General features: G+C 41.6%; 1 protein-coding gene across 1 annotated transcript in view; it reads left to right on the top strand.

Annotated features, from left to right (window-relative positions):
• The first annotated feature begins 1,051 nt into the window (after nucleotides 1-1,051).
• The window catches only part of NPC1 (NPC intracellular cholesterol transporter 1), a 26,632-nt gene continuing 7,563 nt past the window's right edge, over nucleotides 1,052-20,120 (top strand). Inside the window, exons 1-16 of the mRNA XM_064705972.1 lie at nucleotides 1,052-1,332; nucleotides 8,031-8,153; nucleotides 9,053-9,159; nucleotides 9,773-9,948; nucleotides 10,820-10,987; nucleotides 11,612-11,861; nucleotides 13,084-13,160; nucleotides 13,749-14,119; nucleotides 14,476-14,702; nucleotides 15,090-15,190; nucleotides 16,108-16,210; nucleotides 17,163-17,352; nucleotides 17,745-17,927; nucleotides 18,590-18,704; nucleotides 19,538-19,665; nucleotides 19,755-19,895. Coding sequence (XP_064562042.1) covers nucleotides 1,255-1,332; nucleotides 8,031-8,153; nucleotides 9,053-9,159; nucleotides 9,773-9,948; nucleotides 10,820-10,987; nucleotides 11,612-11,861; nucleotides 13,084-13,160; nucleotides 13,749-14,119; nucleotides 14,476-14,702; nucleotides 15,090-15,190; nucleotides 16,108-16,210; nucleotides 17,163-17,352; nucleotides 17,745-17,927; nucleotides 18,590-18,704; nucleotides 19,538-19,665; nucleotides 19,755-19,895 — 2,538 coding nt within the window. The 5' untranslated portion in view covers nucleotides 1,052-1,254. The remainder of the gene's footprint in view (nucleotides 1,333-8,030; nucleotides 8,154-9,052; nucleotides 9,160-9,772; nucleotides 9,949-10,819; nucleotides 10,988-11,611; nucleotides 11,862-13,083; nucleotides 13,161-13,748; nucleotides 14,120-14,475; nucleotides 14,703-15,089; nucleotides 15,191-16,107; nucleotides 16,211-17,162; nucleotides 17,353-17,744; nucleotides 17,928-18,589; nucleotides 18,705-19,537; nucleotides 19,666-19,754; nucleotides 19,896-20,120) is intronic.

Here is a 20,120-nt window from a genome sequence, read left to right as displayed (position 1 = left end):
GTGTGGTCACTCAGTGGAAGAGTCTGTGCAAAGAAGCTGTGAAATCTCCATCTCTGAAGCTATTAATAGCCGGACAATTCCCTGAGCCACCTGCTCTAACCGGGTCCTACCCTGAGCGGAAAGTCGGATTACATGACCCCGGGGAGGCTGCCGGCCAACACGCCAGCAGTCAGACACCCAGACTAGTCTGCGTTCCCGTCAGCAGATGGCAATATCAGCTAAATTACATGTTGTTATTCGCACAGCAATGCGAGTTACCTGTCGAGGAAGGCAATAAAGAGGTGGAGAAATTAGAGACTGCATGCACGGAATGCCTCACGCCCTGCTTTTATTGTGCCTCCTCCCAGCCAGGTCCCGAAGTGATCCCAAGCAGAGTCCAAACAAGCAGAGCCAAAGGCAGACAGCTCTGGCAGAGTGCAGCCAGCACTCCCAGAACTGCTGATTGCGACAGCGGTCAGCTCCTGCCGGGAGCGGAGCGGACAGCGGGCACGGCCCCGGGACAGCGGGCACGGCCCCCGGGACAGCCCAGACCCCCGCGCTTTGCATCTGACTGCACCCCCACAGCACGCGGGGCTTCCAGACGAGTCCTCAGAAATCACCAATCAGCAGCTTTGAAGCCAAATTAAGGCGCTTTTCCCAAATCCAAAGGCTTTTAAAGCGACTTTTGATATTTACAAACTGAGCGATTAACACTCCCGCGCGGGGACGATGCCACTGCCCGGCAGCCGGTGCAGCTTGGGCGGGATAGTCCGTCCCGGAGGAGCACGGCTCCGTTCCCGCACCGGGACGAGCTTCCCGCCGGGGCCCCCACAGAGCATCGCCCCCCACACCCTGGCGGCGCGGAGCGGCCGTGGCGTGATGAGTGCCCCGCCCGACGCCGGGACAGGCCGTGCTGGGAAGGCGGTGCCGGGGCGGTTTTTCTGGGCGGGCCGTGAGGGGGAAGGCGGTGCCAGGGGCGGTGTTTCTGGGCAGGCCGTGAGGGGGGAGGTGGTATCGAGGAGGGTGTTCCTGTTTTGGCTGTGCGGAGTGAGGCGGTGCCGAGGGCGGGCCGGCGGTCGCGGTTGGCGGTGGCGCTGGGGCGGCCATCGGCCTCTCCTCGAAGGGGCTGGCGGCTCCGCCCAGGTAGGCGAGAGCGGCCCTTCCAGACTGCGCTGGCGCGGCTGCCTCGCCGCCCTCCTCTTGTTTCCATTTGCTGCTGCTCCGTATTGCTGCCCACAGCGCCTGCCGGTCATCCGCGCTCTAGCCCGCGCCGCCATGGGGACCCCTCAAGGCAGCCCCGGGCGAGGCGGCCTCGGATTCCTCGTCCTCCTCCTGCTTCTGTCGCCCGTGCGGGTGAGTCCGTGGAGAGGGGAATGCCAGGCCTCCCGGCGTGGTGGGGAGCAGAGGGATCGGCGGGTGGGCAGCGGGATCCCGCGGGTGCTGCGTGGGGCGGGGGAGCCGCGTGTCCCCTGCGCACCCCGCGACCGGGGCTGGCCCAGGCGGCGGGGCTGGATCAAGGCGGCGGGTCCCGAGTTAGGCCCCTGGGCTCGGGGCGGCGCGAAGCTGAAGAGAGGTACTGGGGTGTCCCTTCCTCGATCCCGGTGGGGCTCACCCCGCTTCCCCCGTGCCCCTGGTCCCCGTCGAGACGGGGCTGTCATCCGGTGGCACGGCAGGCCCGCAGGGAAGCACCCGCGAACTTCAGCCTCTGCCCGGTCCCCGTCCGCTGCGGTCGCAGGCGGCAGCGGCAGCCCCCGGGATGCTCCCGTGGCGTGCCCTGGTTATGCAATGCCCAGTGCATGTGAGTGGCCACGCAGTCACATGCTCGGCAGAGGCTTGCAGATGTCGTCGGTGTCTGGTTCGCTTGGCTTGGGGTGTAGCTTCGGCGAGGTGACGGCTTCTTGGAAGTAATGATCTGTGCAGAGTGAGAGCTGCTGTTTGTTTATGTGCCAGTAGTAAGACTACATATTTCCTTAAAGCGAGGACTAGAGTATGTTGGACTTCTTGGGAGCTTTAGGAAAAAAGATGGTACAACATTCGCTCCTCTCAGTCATATTTTCTTATGCTGAAGCGCAAGATAGGAGCGGGATACTCCACATTCCTCTGGAGAAACAAGGAGTGTCTTGTAAGCCTTAGTGCTTGGCTTTCTTTCCCTCTCTACCTACGTTGAAAACATACTTTCTAGGTCAAGTTTTATGATTAGCTCTTTTTAAACATAGGAGTTTGTCATCTTGTGTATGTGCTGTTCTCATATCTTCTATGAAAAAAACTTTTTAAGAGCTTGAACATAAGGTATTCATTCTTCTGTTAGCACGGAGAAGGTGATTGTTAGTAGTGACTCGTGATCTTGAGGTGAGTAAGTAATGATACTTCACAGCTAACCAATGCACCTTTATGTAATGTTTTTTGGAGAAGATATCATCTTGGAGCAATGAGGTGTGTCCTAGGCTGGTAAAGAAATGACAGAATGCTTTCCTTTTCAAGAGGATACTGACATATGGGAACTTGAAATAAGTTCCCCAAATATTTAGGGGAAGAGGCTTTGTGGTCCCTCGAAGTAAACATTACAAAATTACTCTAACCATGCAAGTCTCAGTTGTGTTCTGTAAGAAGGCAGAATCTGGTTTTATTGGGAATCTTTGCCATTAACTCTTATTTACAGCCTGACACTTCACAAAGAGGACCCTTGATATCTTTGCAAGGAAAGCTGGTCCTTCAGTTAGACTGAGCCTATTTAGTGTTAGATGCTTGCTGAAGAGAAGCATTGTGAAGGTAAACTGTTCTCTCGGCTCAAGTGTACTGCTGGTGTAATGGTTTTGTGCTTTCAGTTGTGGTGTTTGTAATCCAAAGTGCCCTATGTCATGTTTCTTTCTGTTTCAAAGCAGTCAGTGGACTGGAGTGGCACTTGAGTTCAGTCTTGCCACTACATATGTATTCACAATGAACTTGAAGTATTCAGCCTGTATCTTTCACTCTGAACAGTACATGGTACAAGATTTCTGCCAGCTGTCCATTACTATTTTATTTTCTTATGAATGTCCTAATGCACTAGATGCTGTTTGTGTGCTTAATGGCCACTACTGCAATTGATCTTTGTATAATTGTGCTAAAACACAAGCTGTTAAATCACTGGCTAATCAAGGTTGGATACAGGTTTCCTGTCAGCAGCTGGGATCCCAAGCTATATTTGATTTTCTGAAATCCCGTGGGAAAGTGTTAATGACAAGTGCTGCTCGTGCCAAGTGGCTGCAGTGTGGTGTTGCCTGACCTTGGACATGAAGTTCTGAAATGTCTCTTTGGAGCAGTTTCCTTGTCAGGGATGGCAGTGTAGCTCCAGAACAAGACAGTAACCACTTCATCTAAATTACTTCCTGGAAAATCAGGAGTGACTTGTTCAGCCTTTCTGGATGGAAGGTGCCTCAGAAGGGGAGAGATGAGTGAAGGGAGTGACTGGTAGAACTGAGTAGTACCTAGCTGGGCAGTAGCCAAAACAATCTAGGTGTTGTGCATTATTATTATTATTATTATTAATTATTAACCTGCAGGACATCAGAGCTGTTTTGGTGCAGATGGACTTAGCTGCAGACAGGTGCTAGCTGGGGGCCTGCATTTCCTGATCATGCATGCATCCTTGCAGCTAACGTCAGCTTGTCCCCACAGATTCTGAATTATTACTGTTATTGCAGCTTTCTCTTGACTTGGACTTTACTGTGACATCTGAAATGCTCTTGGATAACTCCAGAACTGTGGGTTGCTTGTCCTGACCAGGAGTAGTAATGATTTTTCCATCTGAAAGGAAACAGGCTGGTGAGCAAAGGAACAGGAGGAGCTTGGCAGATAAGGCATGGCTCTGAGCAGGTTACTGAAAGAGACAAAGAATAACAACTAAACCTGTAAAGTTTCCTTTAGTCCATGCACCTGTTTCCCCCACAGGAAGGGTTGTGAGGTAATAAGCAACTTCTGGGGCAGATCTCTGAATTTGACCTGGTGACCTGATTCCATAAACCAGTCATCACCCATACACCACCCATATCTTAAGGGTGGTGCAGTGTTTCCTTAGAACTTTCAACCTGGTTGGCAATAGCAGATATTAAGGGATGCAGGGGAAGAGTGTGCTTTTTCCTAGATTGATCTTTTTGCCCTGCAAGATCCCAGATGCATCATCCTAGATGAGGGAAAGGGAAACAGCTGTATCTGATGCTCTTGCCTTTTCCATACATTAGTAATCCTAGTTTGAAGAATCCAACAGTGTTCACTTGTCATCTGGTATTTGTAAGACCACAAACAGTTGCTGTTTGTGTGTACAGCATCATCATTGTTCTTTGTCTGTTTAAAGCTATGCATTCATTGGTGGTGGTGAATGCTGCTGGAAGCATCACAATTTATCAGTTTGTTTCAACCTGCAGTTGAAGAAACATGGGCTGCATTAAATGTGTTTATGATCTGTTGGAACACTAGTTCTATTACAAAGGAATGATAATGCTTGGGAACCAGAAAACTCTTAACAGAACTTTTGTAGAATGCCCACACTTGCTCATGTGCAGGTTCTTTATAAGGGCTTCTAGAGCCTTGGCCTGAGGTGAAATTTCTCTTCAAACAGGCTAAGCCTGCCAGAAATTGGAATACACTTTTCTGAACTCTGAGGATGTACTGAGGGTTGGTGTTAATGTACTGACAAATGGTTTCCCAGATATGCTAGAGGCAGGAAGGAACAGCCTTTATCTAAGGTTATGTTGCTGTTGCTTTATGAAGTACTTAGGAAAGTCCCATTTTAATATATGAAGTACTTAGTTATGTGATCTTAAAAGGAAAACCTTCAGAAAAAAACCCTAAAACCATGAACTAGCCCTGTGTTACTTATGGAGTATTTTAAGTATTTTGACTTGTTTAGAAGGCAGTTGGGTTCAACATAGCATTTCTCTGTTGCTTTTGGGGCTAGGCTTTCACCCACTTAAGAAACTTAATAGCCAGGTGAACAATTATCTGACCTAAAAGTCTGACTCTGCAAGCAGCAGCTTTGCAAACTATGACTTATTTACAACCACACTTAGTCATCCCTATCTCAGCCTACCCTCATAGGAGCATTCTTCTGAAAGAATGGAAAGAGCAAAGTGCTTGTCTTACTCTCTAACTTAATCTAGCTTTTACTGGAGGGGTTTCAGAGGGAAGAACTGTCAGCTCTATCTTATCTGTGGCAGTGGAGTAGTTACGTCGGTATTTGTATCCCTGAATGCTGCCCCAGCCACAGGAGACCAGTCCTCTCCTGTATTTTGGGGCTGACTCAATGTTAACTTGTTAATGTTCAAGAGCTGTCTTGTTCAATTGGGGCTATTGATGCATAATGATTTGGTGTTTTTTGGGCTTATTGACTTGGTTCAACCACTGTAAATCAAGCATCCCCAAAGCTTACTGGTTCAGGGGACAAACTCACACTTTTATTGGTGAAATCCTGCTAGGTAATGGCATAAATGTAAAATCTTAAGCTGTTTCTGAAACTGCCTTCTTGGTGTTAATACTGAAACAGAGTGTTCTGACTTGCAGTTCTAGGCCCAAGTGCTCTTCTAATAGTTTAAAGCAGCTGATCTGTTCAGCTTTTTTTAAACAGGCTGAAAGTTTGAGTGGCAAACATTGTTTTTTCCATTGTATGTTTTATTGCTGTGGAACTTCAGGCATGTGATTTGAAAGTCTTTATCCAAATTCAAATGTAAACTAATACTAGGCCGAACCTTGTCTTGCTTTATTTTTCTTTTGTGTTTAGCTGTTTATTGTACCTTTTGGTACATTACCAAGTGTCATGTGCAAGTAAGTTGTTTTATGTTCTGTCCTGAAAATGATGACAGAAAGCCTTGTAGGTAAATTTATAAACATAAGACAGATTGTATTATGTTTTGTATCCATGTAGCTATAACCAAGGAATTGCTGCCTTGAAACACAGATAATGTTTTTAAAACAATTGAATTATCAGTCAGACTGACACGGTAGCTGAAATTTACTCAAGTTTTTCTATGCAAGAGGTGCCCTGATAAGTTTTTTATAACTGTTAACTGCATTACCACGTTTCCCACACATTCCACTCTGGAAGAAACAAAGTCTTTCTCTAAAGAGTAGGTTGATGAATTTGTGTGTTTTAAAAAATAAGTGTTAGATAAGAAGATGTAATGAAGCACAGAAAGTGTTTTTTAGAAAGGATGCTTACAAATCGTTCTAGACTAAATACGGAAGCCAGCCTGATACTGAAGAAATAACTAATCCTTTTCTCACAGGCCTTGCAAAGCAGCTCCAAATTCCTTGCCCTTTTGCAAGAATAGTAGTGAATCTGTGCTTCCTCTTGAAGAAAGTATTCACTTCTGATGCTGCTACAAACAGCAGAACCATTTTCACTGCTAGTAGATTGTTTGCTGTTAAAACTGGGGCATATAGGTGTGAGGAAGCAGAGTTGAAGATGATGACTTCTAAATTTGCATCATAGTAGTATTAACTTCTTAGATTAACTTGGTGCATGAACAAATTTACAATGGGCTTTTGAGAAATAGTCGACAAGTTATGGAATTTTGACTTTTTGGCTTATACTGGTGTTAAACATTCAGTGTTTGTAAGTGCAATCTTAAAGGGTGTTATCCAGCTTCTATCATAGAACATGGTAATACTGAGCAGCTGGTTGTGGGTTTAACTAGAAGATGTGCTAGAATAGACAAATGAAATTGTGATCTAGATGAGTGGCACTTAAACTGACTTTTAGACCTGGCTTGCAGTGAGTGCCTTTGAGTTGGCCTCTGTTGCCCTGGTTAGGGGAAAGAGGAAACAACTCTTGGGTTGGGTAAATTAATGATAGTTGTTGTCCCTGATAACCAGCCAACTACTGAAGTTCTTTTTGAAGAACTGTCAGTGTGGTTCAGCACAAAAATGGATGTTGTGGAGGCACTGTGTTTCTGGGTAGCTCTTGGGCATTGTCAGGACAGCCTTTCAGGGGCCTCTCTGGTCGGTAAATAATACTATTCATGGTCAAGCACAAAGCACAGCAGTCTGTCCTTGCAGCAACAACATATGGTGTCTCTAAAATGCTAAGTCAAGGTTGTTTGGGAGATCAAAATAGGCCAGTTATATCTCAAACTGTACTAAGCAAACTCCTGATGAGAGCTGGCAGAAGTGTAGTAAATGTTTGTGCAGTCTGCTTTGCAGCCCAGGTGGTAGGAAAACTTTGGAGCTGTATTAAAGCTTTTGTTGTAAATAGCTTGTTATTGCATTAGATGTTTCAATTTTCAGAATAAATGTTTTGGCTTAGTATCTCAGATGTTTCAGTGTCAGTACCACTGAACAAAAATAAAAGGCTTTCAAGGTGCCACTGCCATTTTTCAATTTCTTTTATACACATAATAAAGAACAAATTTCTGAATTTCAATAGTCCCTTAAATTAAAACATCTTTAAAATGAATTTTTTTTCTTAGCACTGTAATCCCATTTAAATGTTCCATGCTTTGGCTTGAAAGTGGTGATGGAGGGCATCCTTTGAGATTGTGATAATATATGTATGGCAGATGTGGAGCTGTGAAGTTCTGTTTCAGAATCCTCTCTGTGCTGCTGTTTCCTCAATCTGTCACTGTAATGAGTTTTCAGGAAGGATCAGGAGGTGGCAGGAGGAAGTGAGATTGCACATAAGCAATAAGTTTCTCATGTGCGCTGACTTGTGGTCTAATGTGACATTTTAACTCAACAATTATTGTGATGTCTTGCATGAACAAATTATTTTCTAAATCACCTTGTACTTGAAGATGTTTTTCAGGTATTGTTTAGGTTCTTCTTAAGTAACTCTTATACTTGATCTTAACTGTAGGTTGTGCACCTCCTATTTCTGTAATGATCAAGGGAAGGTGGGGAGCTGAGCTGAAGATCAATGGTGATGTGCACCATGTCAAAAACACCTGCTTTTGTTTGAATTAGCAGGAAGTTATCACATCTGGACTGCAAGTGCCTTTAGGGTAGTAGCACATAAATTCTACAATAGCTGAGATATTTGGCAACTATTCCTTGCAGTTAATCACTGTTTTGTTGATTAGGTACTTCCACAAATGTGTGTCTGGTATGGAGAATGTGGAGTTGCTTCGGGAGACAAGAGGTACAACTGTGCTTATGATGGGCCAGCAATAGCACTACCAGAAGATGGCTATGACTTAATGCAGGTGAGCTTCTCTTGTAGGTTTGCTGTTAAAAAAATTTCTCCAACAGTAGAATTCTGTATTGGGTTTTTTTGGACCTGTGCTATGACCTCTCATCCTAACCTGATGAGAAAGTGAACAGATTGTCTCTGACTTCTCAGGTCCAACTGGGTTAAGGGAATGTACCTCAGTTTCTTTTCAGGGGTACAAGAAGTCTCTCTCTTCATGTACAACACAGCATATTGCCAGATTTGCCTTCTGGCATCTGATAGTTCAAAGCTTTAAAGAATGAAATAACTACAGAGTTAAACACTGGTTAGACTGGTGACAAGAGTGACTTCATTAAATATGTAGGTGAGCTAACTGCTGTTGTGTATTGTTTCTGAAGAATTAATGTACAGTTCTTGTATGTTTGTATCAGTTATACTTATGTTAAATGCATTTGTCTTTTCTACAAAGTGAACATGAAGCAGCTCTTCCAGGTAATCAGTGGTTTTATGGTTAGTGGCTTGCCTTCTGAGACTTTAAAATCTGATACTATCCAGAAGGAGTACTAGAAGATAAGCTGCAGGAATACTTTCAACTTGGATAAACATGTGTTGTCCTCTTAGCAATAGGCTCTCAAATGCCATTATCATTCTATATATAGACCCTGGTGACTAAAGATCATCTGAAGGAGCTTTTCAAAAGGAAGTGCTGCCTTGAATAAAAGAAGTGAAAAAAGTGATTCTTCTCTCCAGTTTCTAAACAAAAATCTTGTTTGCTGGACTGTTTTCCTCCTATGCGTCTCCCACAGCAACAGCTACTGTGTTCTGAAATATGTTGATGCAAACCCCATGATTAAAATGAGTTCTGAAGTCTTAAACATGCTTTTTCTTCCTTTCCTCTTGATCTGAATGTTGTTTTTTGTTTTTTTTCTTAAGGAACTCTGTCCGGGTTTATTCTTTGGCAATGTTAGCACTTGCTGTGATGTTCATCAGCTTCAGACTTTGAAAAATAACTTGCAGCTGCCTTTGCAGTTTCTCTCCAGGTATGCTAATGAATGGCAAAGCAACTAATTTTATAATAGAATAACAAAGCACTTGTCTTCAAGTAGACTGTAGAAAAAGAGAAAAAGTGGTAATTTCATTAAAGGATTATTGGAGCAAGCTGCTGGAGTGGCTTTCTTATCCCTAGGAGCAGGCTGCAATGTCATGAAACAGCTACTTGCAGTCTGGATTGATTTAGCTGGTAAGAATAAACATTCCCTTAGCTTGCCTCAAGCTACTTTATCTAATGAAACCTTCAGGAGAGGGTGACAATGTAGCATTTGGTCTTGTTCTTACTAAGACATTAAGAAGTCTAAGTCTTTCTACTAGCAACAGTTACGTTTTTCTTCAAATTCCAGTAAAATTGTTTGAATCTGCTATTTGAGGCAAGCAATTTTATTAGTGATTTATAGTGCTTAAAATGGTTCATCTGTAGCATCAACAATTGTCATATTGCTGATTAAAATCTTACAAAAGAATTTAAATCTTTTGTTCTGTTGCTCTGAGCAGAATGTTTATATTTGCAAGGTGTATCTGACTTGACCTACATAGCACCTTTACCTCTTAATCTGGTTGCTGTTCATTGGTTTTCCTACCAATTGGCTTTCCTTCCAGATGTCCATCGTGTTTTTACAACTTGATAAACCTCTTCTGTGAACTGACTTGTAGTCCCAATCAGTCTGACTTTTTGAATGTTACAAGCACCATACCTTACTATGATCCCGTTTCAAAAGAGAACAAAAGTAGCATTACAGAGCTGCAGTACTTCATCGGAGATCGATTTGCAAATGGTGAGTAAGCAGTTTGTTAATTTACCTTGGTGTTTGTCCAGGTAACAAGACCAGTGCTTTTTCAGAAAGTCAGAGAGATGTTTCCCCCCCTAATTCTGTCTTTTTGAAGTTTGAGTCATTACATAGGTAACAGTAGGTCCCCATTAAAATTTATGGAACACTTCTGCCTGGGCAGGGGACGTTCATTACACTGACGCTGTTAAATAACAATGTTTTAAAGGTTCAGTCGAGGATGAACATCTGACAAACAATTAATAGCTGATAACTCTGATGACTTTAACTTCAGAAAAATAAAGTTTTTTGCCAAGTATTGAATGTCCAAAGTCTACCTGATACTAAAACAGTCTGGCAAGCATGATAATAAAATTTGTACACACAATGGTTCTCTAAGAGGTACTCAGTCTTGAAATGGACTGTCTAGTCCTTTGTCAAAATCAGATGTTTTTACAGAACAGTACATTGGGATTGGATTTTGATTTTTGTAGCAAGCTTAAAACATTAATTCAGTCTTTTTATGCTTTCTGCAGTAAACTTTAATGAAATTGAGACACTTGATAATCATATATGGCCTACAAGTTGAAAGTACCTTAAATGGTTTTCATAGCTTTCCCTGAAAATAATATTAGGTAATGCTTCCTGTCAAGCAGAAGAGTAGGTTCTAGCATGATGCAGATTTGAGTGGCTTTCTCAGAGCAAGGTGGCTGTAACAAAGCATTGCAACCTTGAATACTATAAATACAACTGAAAGGATTAGTTCACTATCCTAAGATATTTCTACTTGTAAACTGTAAGTATGTTCCTGGAACTATAATAATGGAAATACTTGGAATGCTTACTCAAATTATGACATTGGTTTAATGACTCTTCCCAGCAATGTATAATGCCTGCAAAGATGTGGAGGCTCCATCAAGCAATGTTAAAGCACTGGGGTTGCTGTGTGGGAAGGATGCTAAAGACTGCAATGCAACCAACTGGATTGAGTACATGTTTAGTAAAGACAATGGACAAACTCCTTTCAGCATAATTCCAATTTTTTCAGGTAAGAAACTGAATAGTCCTTGCCTTTGAAACTCCTGTCAAAGGCTAGGTGCTATGGCTAGAGCATTGATGTTTAAACAGCTGCCCAGCATTGAAAGTCTGCAGTCAGAGGCTTTCAAAGGAATGTGGGATTAACTTACTTTTTTTTTTATTTCTGCTTGGAAACCATACTTTGGGGTCTTTTCTATATAGCTTCTTACTGCAGAAATCTCTAAAACTCTGTGGTAGAGTTTTAGGTAAGCCTAGGTAAGTGGCTACTTGTATTCCTTCGGAAATAGGCAGTGCCCTCATCCTTGAGGATTTCATTAACAGAAAATTATTGTTACACATTTCACAATCTGAATAGATAAGAGGGATGACAAATCATTGCTGGGATGATAGAAATATGTGCTTGTTACTTTTACAGACCAAAGTGTTACAGACATGACCAGTCAATTAATTATTAGACAACTGTAAATAGTTGGTACCTGCTGTGGAAAAGGCAGTGGATTCTTCATCTGTAAGACCAGGAAATGCTGCTCTACACAGGGGCTGTGGGCTTTCATATAAAGGGTTAACTCGTAACTGGGAAGGTCTGAATTTTTCCTGGTAGTAAACTGACTCTGCAACTTGTGATTTGTCATAGATGTTCCTGTCCATGGAATGAACCCCATGAATAATGCTACCAAAGGCTGTAATGAGTCCGTGGATGATTCAACAGGACCATGCAGCTGTCAGGACTGTTCTATTGTCTGTGGTCCTAAACCTCAGCCCCCTCCATTGCCTCCCCCTTGGCTGCTGTTTGGTTTGGATGCTGTCTATGTCATCATGTGGATCTCATACATGGGCTTTCTACTCATATTTTTTGCACTAGTTTTTGGAGTCTGGTGTTACAGGTAAAGCATTCAAAATGCTAAGCTCTGCAAGTCACTTGTTTATCTCTGAGAACTTCTTTGCCCTGGTCAGATGCTTATGTCCTGACTACTTCAGCCAGCCAAAAGTCATGTTCTGTAGCAAATACCATATATACTTACAAAAATGTTCTAACAGCTAAAACCTCTTGGTAAAAAGTGATTGCAGAAGTTGGTTTAGTTGATGCATATGTGTCATAGCATTCTTAGGTACAGAATCACATACACTGTTCTTCAACTTTCATAACTAAGTATGCAGAAGTCTGGGAAAACAAACATTCACAACAAAACAGTCACTGCTCTATTGCAAATTAAGTTATAAATAATTTTTCCTAGTCTCCTATTTTGAAAAAAACTAAATGAAAGCTAAGCTTTCAGTAATTATAGCATATCACCCTTGGTCACATGGCTGGAACACCTCTCCTATGAAGACAGGCTGAGAGAGTTAGGGCTGTTCAGCCTGGAGAAGAAAAGGCTCTAGGGATTCCTTACAGCACCTTCCAGTAACTAAAGGGGGGCTACAAGAAGGCAGGAGAGGGACTTCTTACACAAGGGCATGTAGTGACAGGACAAGGGGCAATGGTCTTAAGCTGAGGGAGAGTAGATGTGGATTAGATCGTAAAAAAAAATTCTGTGCTGTTAAGGGTATTGAATCAGTGGAAGAGGTGGTGCACTCACCGTTTCTGGAGGCGTTCAAAGCCAGACTCGACTGGGCTCTAAGTAAACTGATGTAGTGAAGAGGTCCCTGTTCATGGCAAGGGAGTTGGAATTAAATGATCTTTAAGGTTTGCTTCCAACCTAAACCATTCTGATTCTGTGGTTGTTCAGTTATAACCAGAAAACTGAAATTGCTCTATAGTAAGAATTAAGTCTACTTGGAAAAGGATGGTGGGTATGACAATTTGATATGTTCAGCGGCCTTACCTTAGTGGACATCATGAAGTGGTGTGTTTGAGATGCCTGGTTCATATTTCTAATGTAAAAATCTCTTGCAAATATCAGCTTAGAATCAATTTAAAGAAATTCTTTGTGTTGTTAGTGCTAGTGATCTAAATGTGCATAAAGAATCTGTGCTTGATGTAAGCTGAAGAAGTTTCTTAAGATAGCTGACATGGTGTTCCGCAAGATCACAAAGCTGGAGACTGTTGTACAAACAGTACAGATGCCTTTTTGGACAAGCAGGGTAACAGAGTTTCTTGCCTTGCAGGAGGCGGCACTTTGTCTCAGAGTACACCCCAATTGACAGCAATGTAGCCTTTTCTGCGAATTCCCACCGTGACAATGGTATGTCTTGGATAACAGTAAAGGGTTTATTACAAACTCAGTTTAAGTGTATCCGTTTCCTATGGTTGGGCTCTGGAGTTTTAGCTTTGTTAGGCTAAAAGTGCGTTCTGAGAGGGCTTTCAGCCTTTTGACCAGTATCTCTCTTCTTTTAGAGTAATACTTACCCCTATTTCAGTGGATGCTGAAAGCCCTGGGTATTCCCCTCATGGATCTAGCTAAGCTCCAAGGAAGTTCTGGAGAGCTTTGTTGTGGGAGTATAGAGAGGACAACATGATCATGTTTTGACTCATCCATGTATCCATTTAAAGCATATTGGAAAAGCATATTTTAAAGCATATTGTGCTGTAACTTGTGTACCTGCTGAGGTAGCTTGTTTTATTGCTTATATATATTTTAGCTTTATTTGCTACCACTCCTGCTGTCAAACACAACCTTACATTACAAGGGGCAACATAGGTATGAGCTGTTTTCTGCCCCTTGGCCTCAATCAGGGATTGGTGAATAAAATTTCTTTTTTCTGAACGGACTCCAAGAAAGTGCTGCTTTACCTACTTCTCAAATAATTTCTGTTTTTTCTTGCTCTTACAGGAAGCATTACCTGTGGTGAAAGGCTTGGTGAAAGGTTTGAGAATGGCCTGAGGATGACATTTACATCATGGGGGGCTTTCTGTGTCAGAAATCCACGTCCTGTTATCCTCTTCTCCGTGGTCTTCATTGCAATGTGCTGCTCAGGCTTTGTATATATTAAAGCAACTACAAATCCTGTAGATCTTTGGTCAGCCCCTAGCAGCCAAGCCCGCAAGGAGAAGGAATACTTTGACACGCACTTTGGACCTTTCTTCCGTACTGAACAAATTATTATTCAAGCACCAAAGAGCCACCCAGACACCTACTCACCTTACCCATCAGGAGAAGATGTGCCTTTTGGCCCTCCCCTTACCAAAGATATTCTCCATCAGGTAATCGGGACTTACCAAGAGCAAAGACTTAAGCATACTTAACAGGTATAACCACATGGAGTTGGCTTCCACCTGCAATGTTATGTATCCATCAAAACAGTCACTAGATATTCTTATTAAAAATCATAGCCTTACTATAAAAGCTTTTTGCTGGAAACCTTTCTGTCAGAGAGACACTTGCAAGCTAAGTCTCTGTTCATAGTATGAACACTGAAATAATGTTTTTGTAATGTGCTTCTATTGATATGTGCCTCTGTCTCTGGCAATTGCAAGAATATGTTATGCACTTAAGTCCTGTCTTGCAAGGGAAGTGCTTTCTTATGCTGCTCCTAAACTATGGTTTGTTTTGTTTTAAGGTACTGGATTTGCAGGATGCTATTGTCAACATCACTGCTTCTTATGACAATGAGACTGTAATGCTGAAGGACATTTGCCTGGCTCCTCTTGCTCCCTACAACAACAACTGCACTATCCTGAGTGTACTCAACTACTTTCAGAACAGCCATTCTGTTCTGGATCACACTGTTGGGGATGAGTTCTTTGTCTATGCTGATTACCACACTCACTTCTTATACTGTGTTCGGTAAGCAGTACAATTGCATGCTTTTTAATCAAGTTGCCAGTTCAGCTTGGTTTGGTGTGGATGCTGGCTCTGGTTTACCTTAAACATATTTTCAGTGCTTCTGAAGAGTTCTGAACAGAAGACCAGTTTCTGAGCTTTCTCTTTAGTTTGTAGTTCAGTTGGTTAGAAGCTACTCCTTGTCTTAAAGGCTGTAAGGCAGACACCTTTAAAACTGTGTTTAAATTAAAAGCAAATGCTGCATAAGAGCAGTGTACCACTAGCAGTCTTGTCTTCTTTGTCTTGATTTTCAGTTATAACACAACAGCTTTTTACTGTTTTGTGCTTTTTACTGTTTTGTGCCTCAGCTGTCATGCAGAAGCTAACAGTTATTGCTGGTGATCTCTTTAGGGCTCCAGCATCACTGAATGACACAAGCTTGCTTCACGATCCCTGCTTAGGAACATTTGGTGGACCTGTATTTCCGTGGCTGGTGTTGGGAGGATATGATGGTGAGTGGCAAAACAGTATTGCAGCATAAATCTGAGAGTACATTCTTGTGTGCTGTTCTTGGTGCTAAAGGTGCGTTCTCATTTAACACAGCTGTTTAAATGCAGTCCAGAGAAACTGGAGTTTTGTTAAACTTTCAGTAAGTAAAGGTGTTTTAAGTTTTTTAAGTTTTCAGTAGAACAGTGCTGGGATTGGAGGTGGACTACTCTGGAAGTGCAAAATGCAAGCAATCTGTAATTGGAACGTACTTGTCAACAGGACAAATGTTTGGTCTGCTTTGGGCCTGGTAAAAGATAAAGACATGAAGCAGCTCAGGTTTACATGATGGGATGTATGTGTACTTTGCTTTGAGTTAGAATAAAGTTTTGTTACTGATCTGACAAAGCAGTTAAGAATAGATAAAAGTGTTCAAAAGGAAATTCTTTCATAATTACTCTTAAGCCAGGATTTTGTTCAAGCAATTTATCTAATTAAACATAATTTGGTAGTATATTTGTGTTTAATATATCTGAAATAGTGTTTAAAGGCAAGTGCTTATTTATTAAACTGTAGGGGATTTGTATTTGCTTTGAGTAATATCTGAGTGTGCAAGGCGTACAGTGTTTAGGAAGCCACATTTCTCATTAGAAGGAAAGGCATAAGCAGTGGTTATAAAGTAGCTTTTTGTCCAACTAGGCAACAATGTAACATTGTGGTGTGATGAACATGTTAAACAATGAATAATTACTCTGGAATGCAATCTGTAGTGCTTATCAGCTTTGGTTCTTATTTCAGTAGTATGTTTCAGAACTCAGTGATGTTCAGTGGAGTTACAGGGATGGGATTGCTTTGGGCAATGCTGATTTTAAACTTATTTGTATCTGCTATACTGGAAAGTAAGTTCCATTTTTTTAATGCCAAACATTTTATTCTTCTGTAGATGATAACTATAATAATGCTACAGCTCTCGTTATTACTTTTCCTGTCAACAACTACTACAATGACTCAAAAAATCTGATGAAAGCCTTGGCATGGGAAAAAGAGTAAGTAGTCTTCCTGTATTCTGAAATGCATACATGAGTTAAAGCAGCTTTACATGTTGATTAAAAAAGCCTACCTGCACTGTACTGACAGCTTTTCAGTAGAACTACAGGGATGTTTCAAGAGGCAGCAAAACTGGTTAAAACCAGACTGTGCTGGTCATAAGACCTTCACTTTGTCTGGCACACTTAATTTGCTTTGAGACACAGGTGCTATTCCTCTTAGTGACCATCTAGCCCAGTAGTACTTGCCAATAAGCAACTTCAGAAATTATTTATTTTATTGTGGCTAGAATTACACAGGTAGACTCTTTAATTTACTGGACCATTAACCATGGGTGGAAAGGTTGAGCCTGATGCTGTAGTTCTTTACCTTTAATTTTTAAAAATGTCATCCAGATGAACATGTAAGGCTTTTGTCCCCTCTACCACCTTGAAGAGCTAGCTTACACAGGCCAGCTGATCTGGCTGTCAGTTCAGATAAAAACTACTGTACTAGAAAGTTTGTGACAAAAGAGAAGTATGAGAAGCATCTGCCTGTGTCACAAGCACCAGCACCTCCCAAGCTGGGGAACTGAAACAAGGGCTAATAAATTGTTCCAGTACTGTAAGCAAGCTGCAGTCATCTTTCATGTGTGTATTTCTTGGTCTAGCTTTGAGGAAAATTGTGCTCAGTGTTTGAAATAGCTCATGCAAAGTACTTATTGGTCCTCAAACGTTAGAGAGAACATGGAAAGTATTTCAATGTAGTGTATTTCTAGTTCTTAAAGTAGAGTTACAGGTATGTGTAGCCAGCACTTCTCTTTTAAAACTGAGTAAGGTCCCCTCAAACTGTCTGGCTACTCTTGTACCACACAGATGATGTAAATTTGCCATCAACTGACTTTCAGGTATTTCTAGTGGAAGATGTTTTATCCTTTTGAAGTGTGATCGACCTCTTGGTTTTGTTTTTTAGGTTTATTAACTTCCTAAAGAACTACAATAACTCAAACTTAACGATATCATTTTCTGCTGAACGGAGTATTGAAGATGAGATCAACCGCGAGAGCAACAGTGATGTTAGCGTTGTGTTGATAAGCTATCTTGTGATGTTCCTCTACATCTCTATAGCTTTGGGACACATCCAGAGCTGTAGAAGACTGCTGGTATGTGTATAGTTTTCATTGCTATAAAGACTGAAGCTAGAGCTTGCTGGTAGCTGTAAGTCACTTAACTATTTTTGCAGAATGCTGATGTTTTTTTATTACAGCATTGAGTCTTTCATGGGCAGGAGTTAGGGGGAGCATTGTTTTTCTGCTAGACAATTCATGTGTATTTCATAGTTTCAGTTGAGTTCTTTCACTTGATGTTCAGTTCACATCAGCTTTAAGACTTGCAGCTTCAGGGTTGATAATTTTTTTAAAATATCTGAATCTTCAAAAAAACCGTAAAATGTTTTCTGCTACCTAGACTAAATGCTAGAAATGTTTTGCCTTTGCAATAATCTATTCTGTGGGATGATGCTTGTTTGGCTGATGTTCAGTACTACTTTTTTTAGGTGGATTCGAAGATCTCTCTGGGCATTGCAGGCATCCTGATTGTACTGAGCTCAGTAGCATGTTCTATAGGCATTTTCAGCTACTTTGGAATCCCACTGACACTGATTGTGATAGAAGTAATTCCTTTCTTGGTGCTGGCTATTGGAGTGGACAACATTTTCATTATGGTTCAGACACTTCAGGTATTTATTCTTGCATACAGACTTTTAGAAAAGTGCCCGTCATTTTTGAAGGCTGTAAACTTGGAGCATGGGGTCTTCTGTGTTCCAGTGCTCAGCTCAGTGTGAGCAGCTCTGGACTCTCACAAGGTATCTTGTGAGAGTGGAAGAAAGACAAGAATCTGTGTACCTTCTACCGTCACAAAAAACCTCTAATTTATGTCTCTGCATTTTTCATATTGCTGCTTGATATCAAAATACTTGTAGAACTGGTATTTTGATCACTTGTAATTTTAGCGTATTGTAAGCAGTAGTCATGAACCAAACTATATGCTTAAGACAAGGAAGGACTTTTGACACTCACTCTTAGTGGGTAATAAGCTTTTTAATTTGACAGATTCAATAACCCACTGAAACTGGTACTGCCTCTGTCACATGTGTAGTTTTATCTGAAGTACTGAACTTAGTACTATATTTTAAATTTGAAGCAAGACAACAAGTAATATTCAGGCTGCTCTTGTTAATTTAGAGAGTCTTGGCTGATTTTTATCTAACTCTTGTTAATGCAATGGAAACAACAAAAGATAGCTTAGAATATTTTAAAGTTTCAGGTTTTTTGCAGCCATATGAAATAGCTTTATAAATTGCATGATTCCTAACAATAATAAATTATTGCCTTAAAACAGAGAGATGAACGCCTTCAGGGTGAAACTCTGGATAAACAGATTGGCAGAGTCTTGGGAGATGTGGCACCCAGTATGTTTCTCTCATCCTTTTCAGAGACTGTGGCATTCTTTCTTGGTAAGACTCCTTTAATATTTGAAGATAAGGGCCTTATCATAACTGCATGTTTCAAGAATAAATGCAATATTAAAATATAAAAGCAAAATAAGAATTTCTAGAGGCCGTTTAGCTTAGTTGTTCATTGTTAATATCAAGTTAAACTTCTGCTGGGGATAGGCATTGGAGTACTTTAGGAGTCTGGCATAGTTAAAAAGATCCATAGTTAAAAAGCTCTGAATCTGCCAAGCCTTTCAGCCTGAAGACTGGGAGTTTTTACTGACTTGCAGTGACTGACAAGTCTCAATTTGACCTTAGGAATAGATCAAATACCAGGGTGTATGAACTCCTATATTGCATTTATTCATCTTGCCAAAATGCCCCTTGATTGGAAAAATGCCCCTATGACAGATTTATGGTTGAGGCTCGCATGATAATGTTTTAGAAGTAAATCTTTTGTTGCCCTACAAGTATAATTTGGTCTTCTTTCATAATAGCTTTGTTTACCTGCAGAGTAATTTGTCATTGGATCAACTTGCATTGAAGTGGCTTAATATTGAAGCAAGATGTTGCCTGACAGCACTCCTTAACTGCCCTGTTACACAGTCTGCACCTAAATTTGGGATTGAGAAATGGCTTAGAAGGAGTCACTCCTTTGCACAGCCTCAGTGCTGTTAAATAGGTCAAAGACAGCAGCTGTAGCCAGGCTTGTATGGGCTGTTGCCTTTGCTGTGGAAAGAAAGACTCTTTGTCCTGCTATAAGGCTACCACTTAAACTGGATGTTTGTCTAGCAAATGCTGGTGCATTGCTAGGAGAAGGGAGCTGTCTTAACAAAGTGGGTCACTTCCTCCAGGGACACTGTCTACGATGCCAGCGGTTCGCACGTTCTCCCTGTTTGCTGGAATGGCTGTGCTCATAGACTTCCTCCTTCAAGTCACTTGCTTCGTCAGTCTCCTGGGCTTGGATATTAAGCGTCAAGAGGTGAGCATAAGTGCACCTGTAACTGCACTGTCACAGGGATGATGGCATCTGCAGAACTGCTCTAACTGTGGCATTTAATCCGTTTTCAGAGTAACAGACTGGATATTCTATGTTGCATCAAAAGCAGTGAAGAAATGAGTGGAGTCCAGCGTTCTGAGAGCATGTTATTTCTGTTCTTCAAAAATCTGTTTTCTCCATATCTGCTTAAGGATTGGATGAGACCAATAGTAGTATGTATAATCTATTTCAAGTAAGCAGTCATCTAAACTTGAGCAAAAGAGCGGTGAGTGTGAAGGCCTAAATAGGGAAGAAAAATCTTCAATACAGTGAAACGAATGAAGCTTCTAGTTTTTTGGTTCTTGGCATAAGAATAGAAGTAAGCTTTTGTAACTGCAAAAGTATTTCAGTAAATAGAGGCTTGATTGTGGATTGTCTAAAGCCCCAGTTTAAGAGTT

The sequence above is a fragment of the Zonotrichia leucophrys genome, chromosome 2 (genome assembly GCF_028769735.1).
Source record: "Zonotrichia leucophrys gambelii isolate GWCS_2022_RI chromosome 2, RI_Zleu_2.0, whole genome shotgun sequence".
NCBI lineage: Eukaryota > Metazoa > Chordata > Aves > Passeriformes > Passerellidae > Zonotrichia > Zonotrichia leucophrys.
The sequence above is the reverse complement of the archived record's forward strand: the minus strand, read 5'-3'. Positions and strand labels throughout refer to the sequence as shown.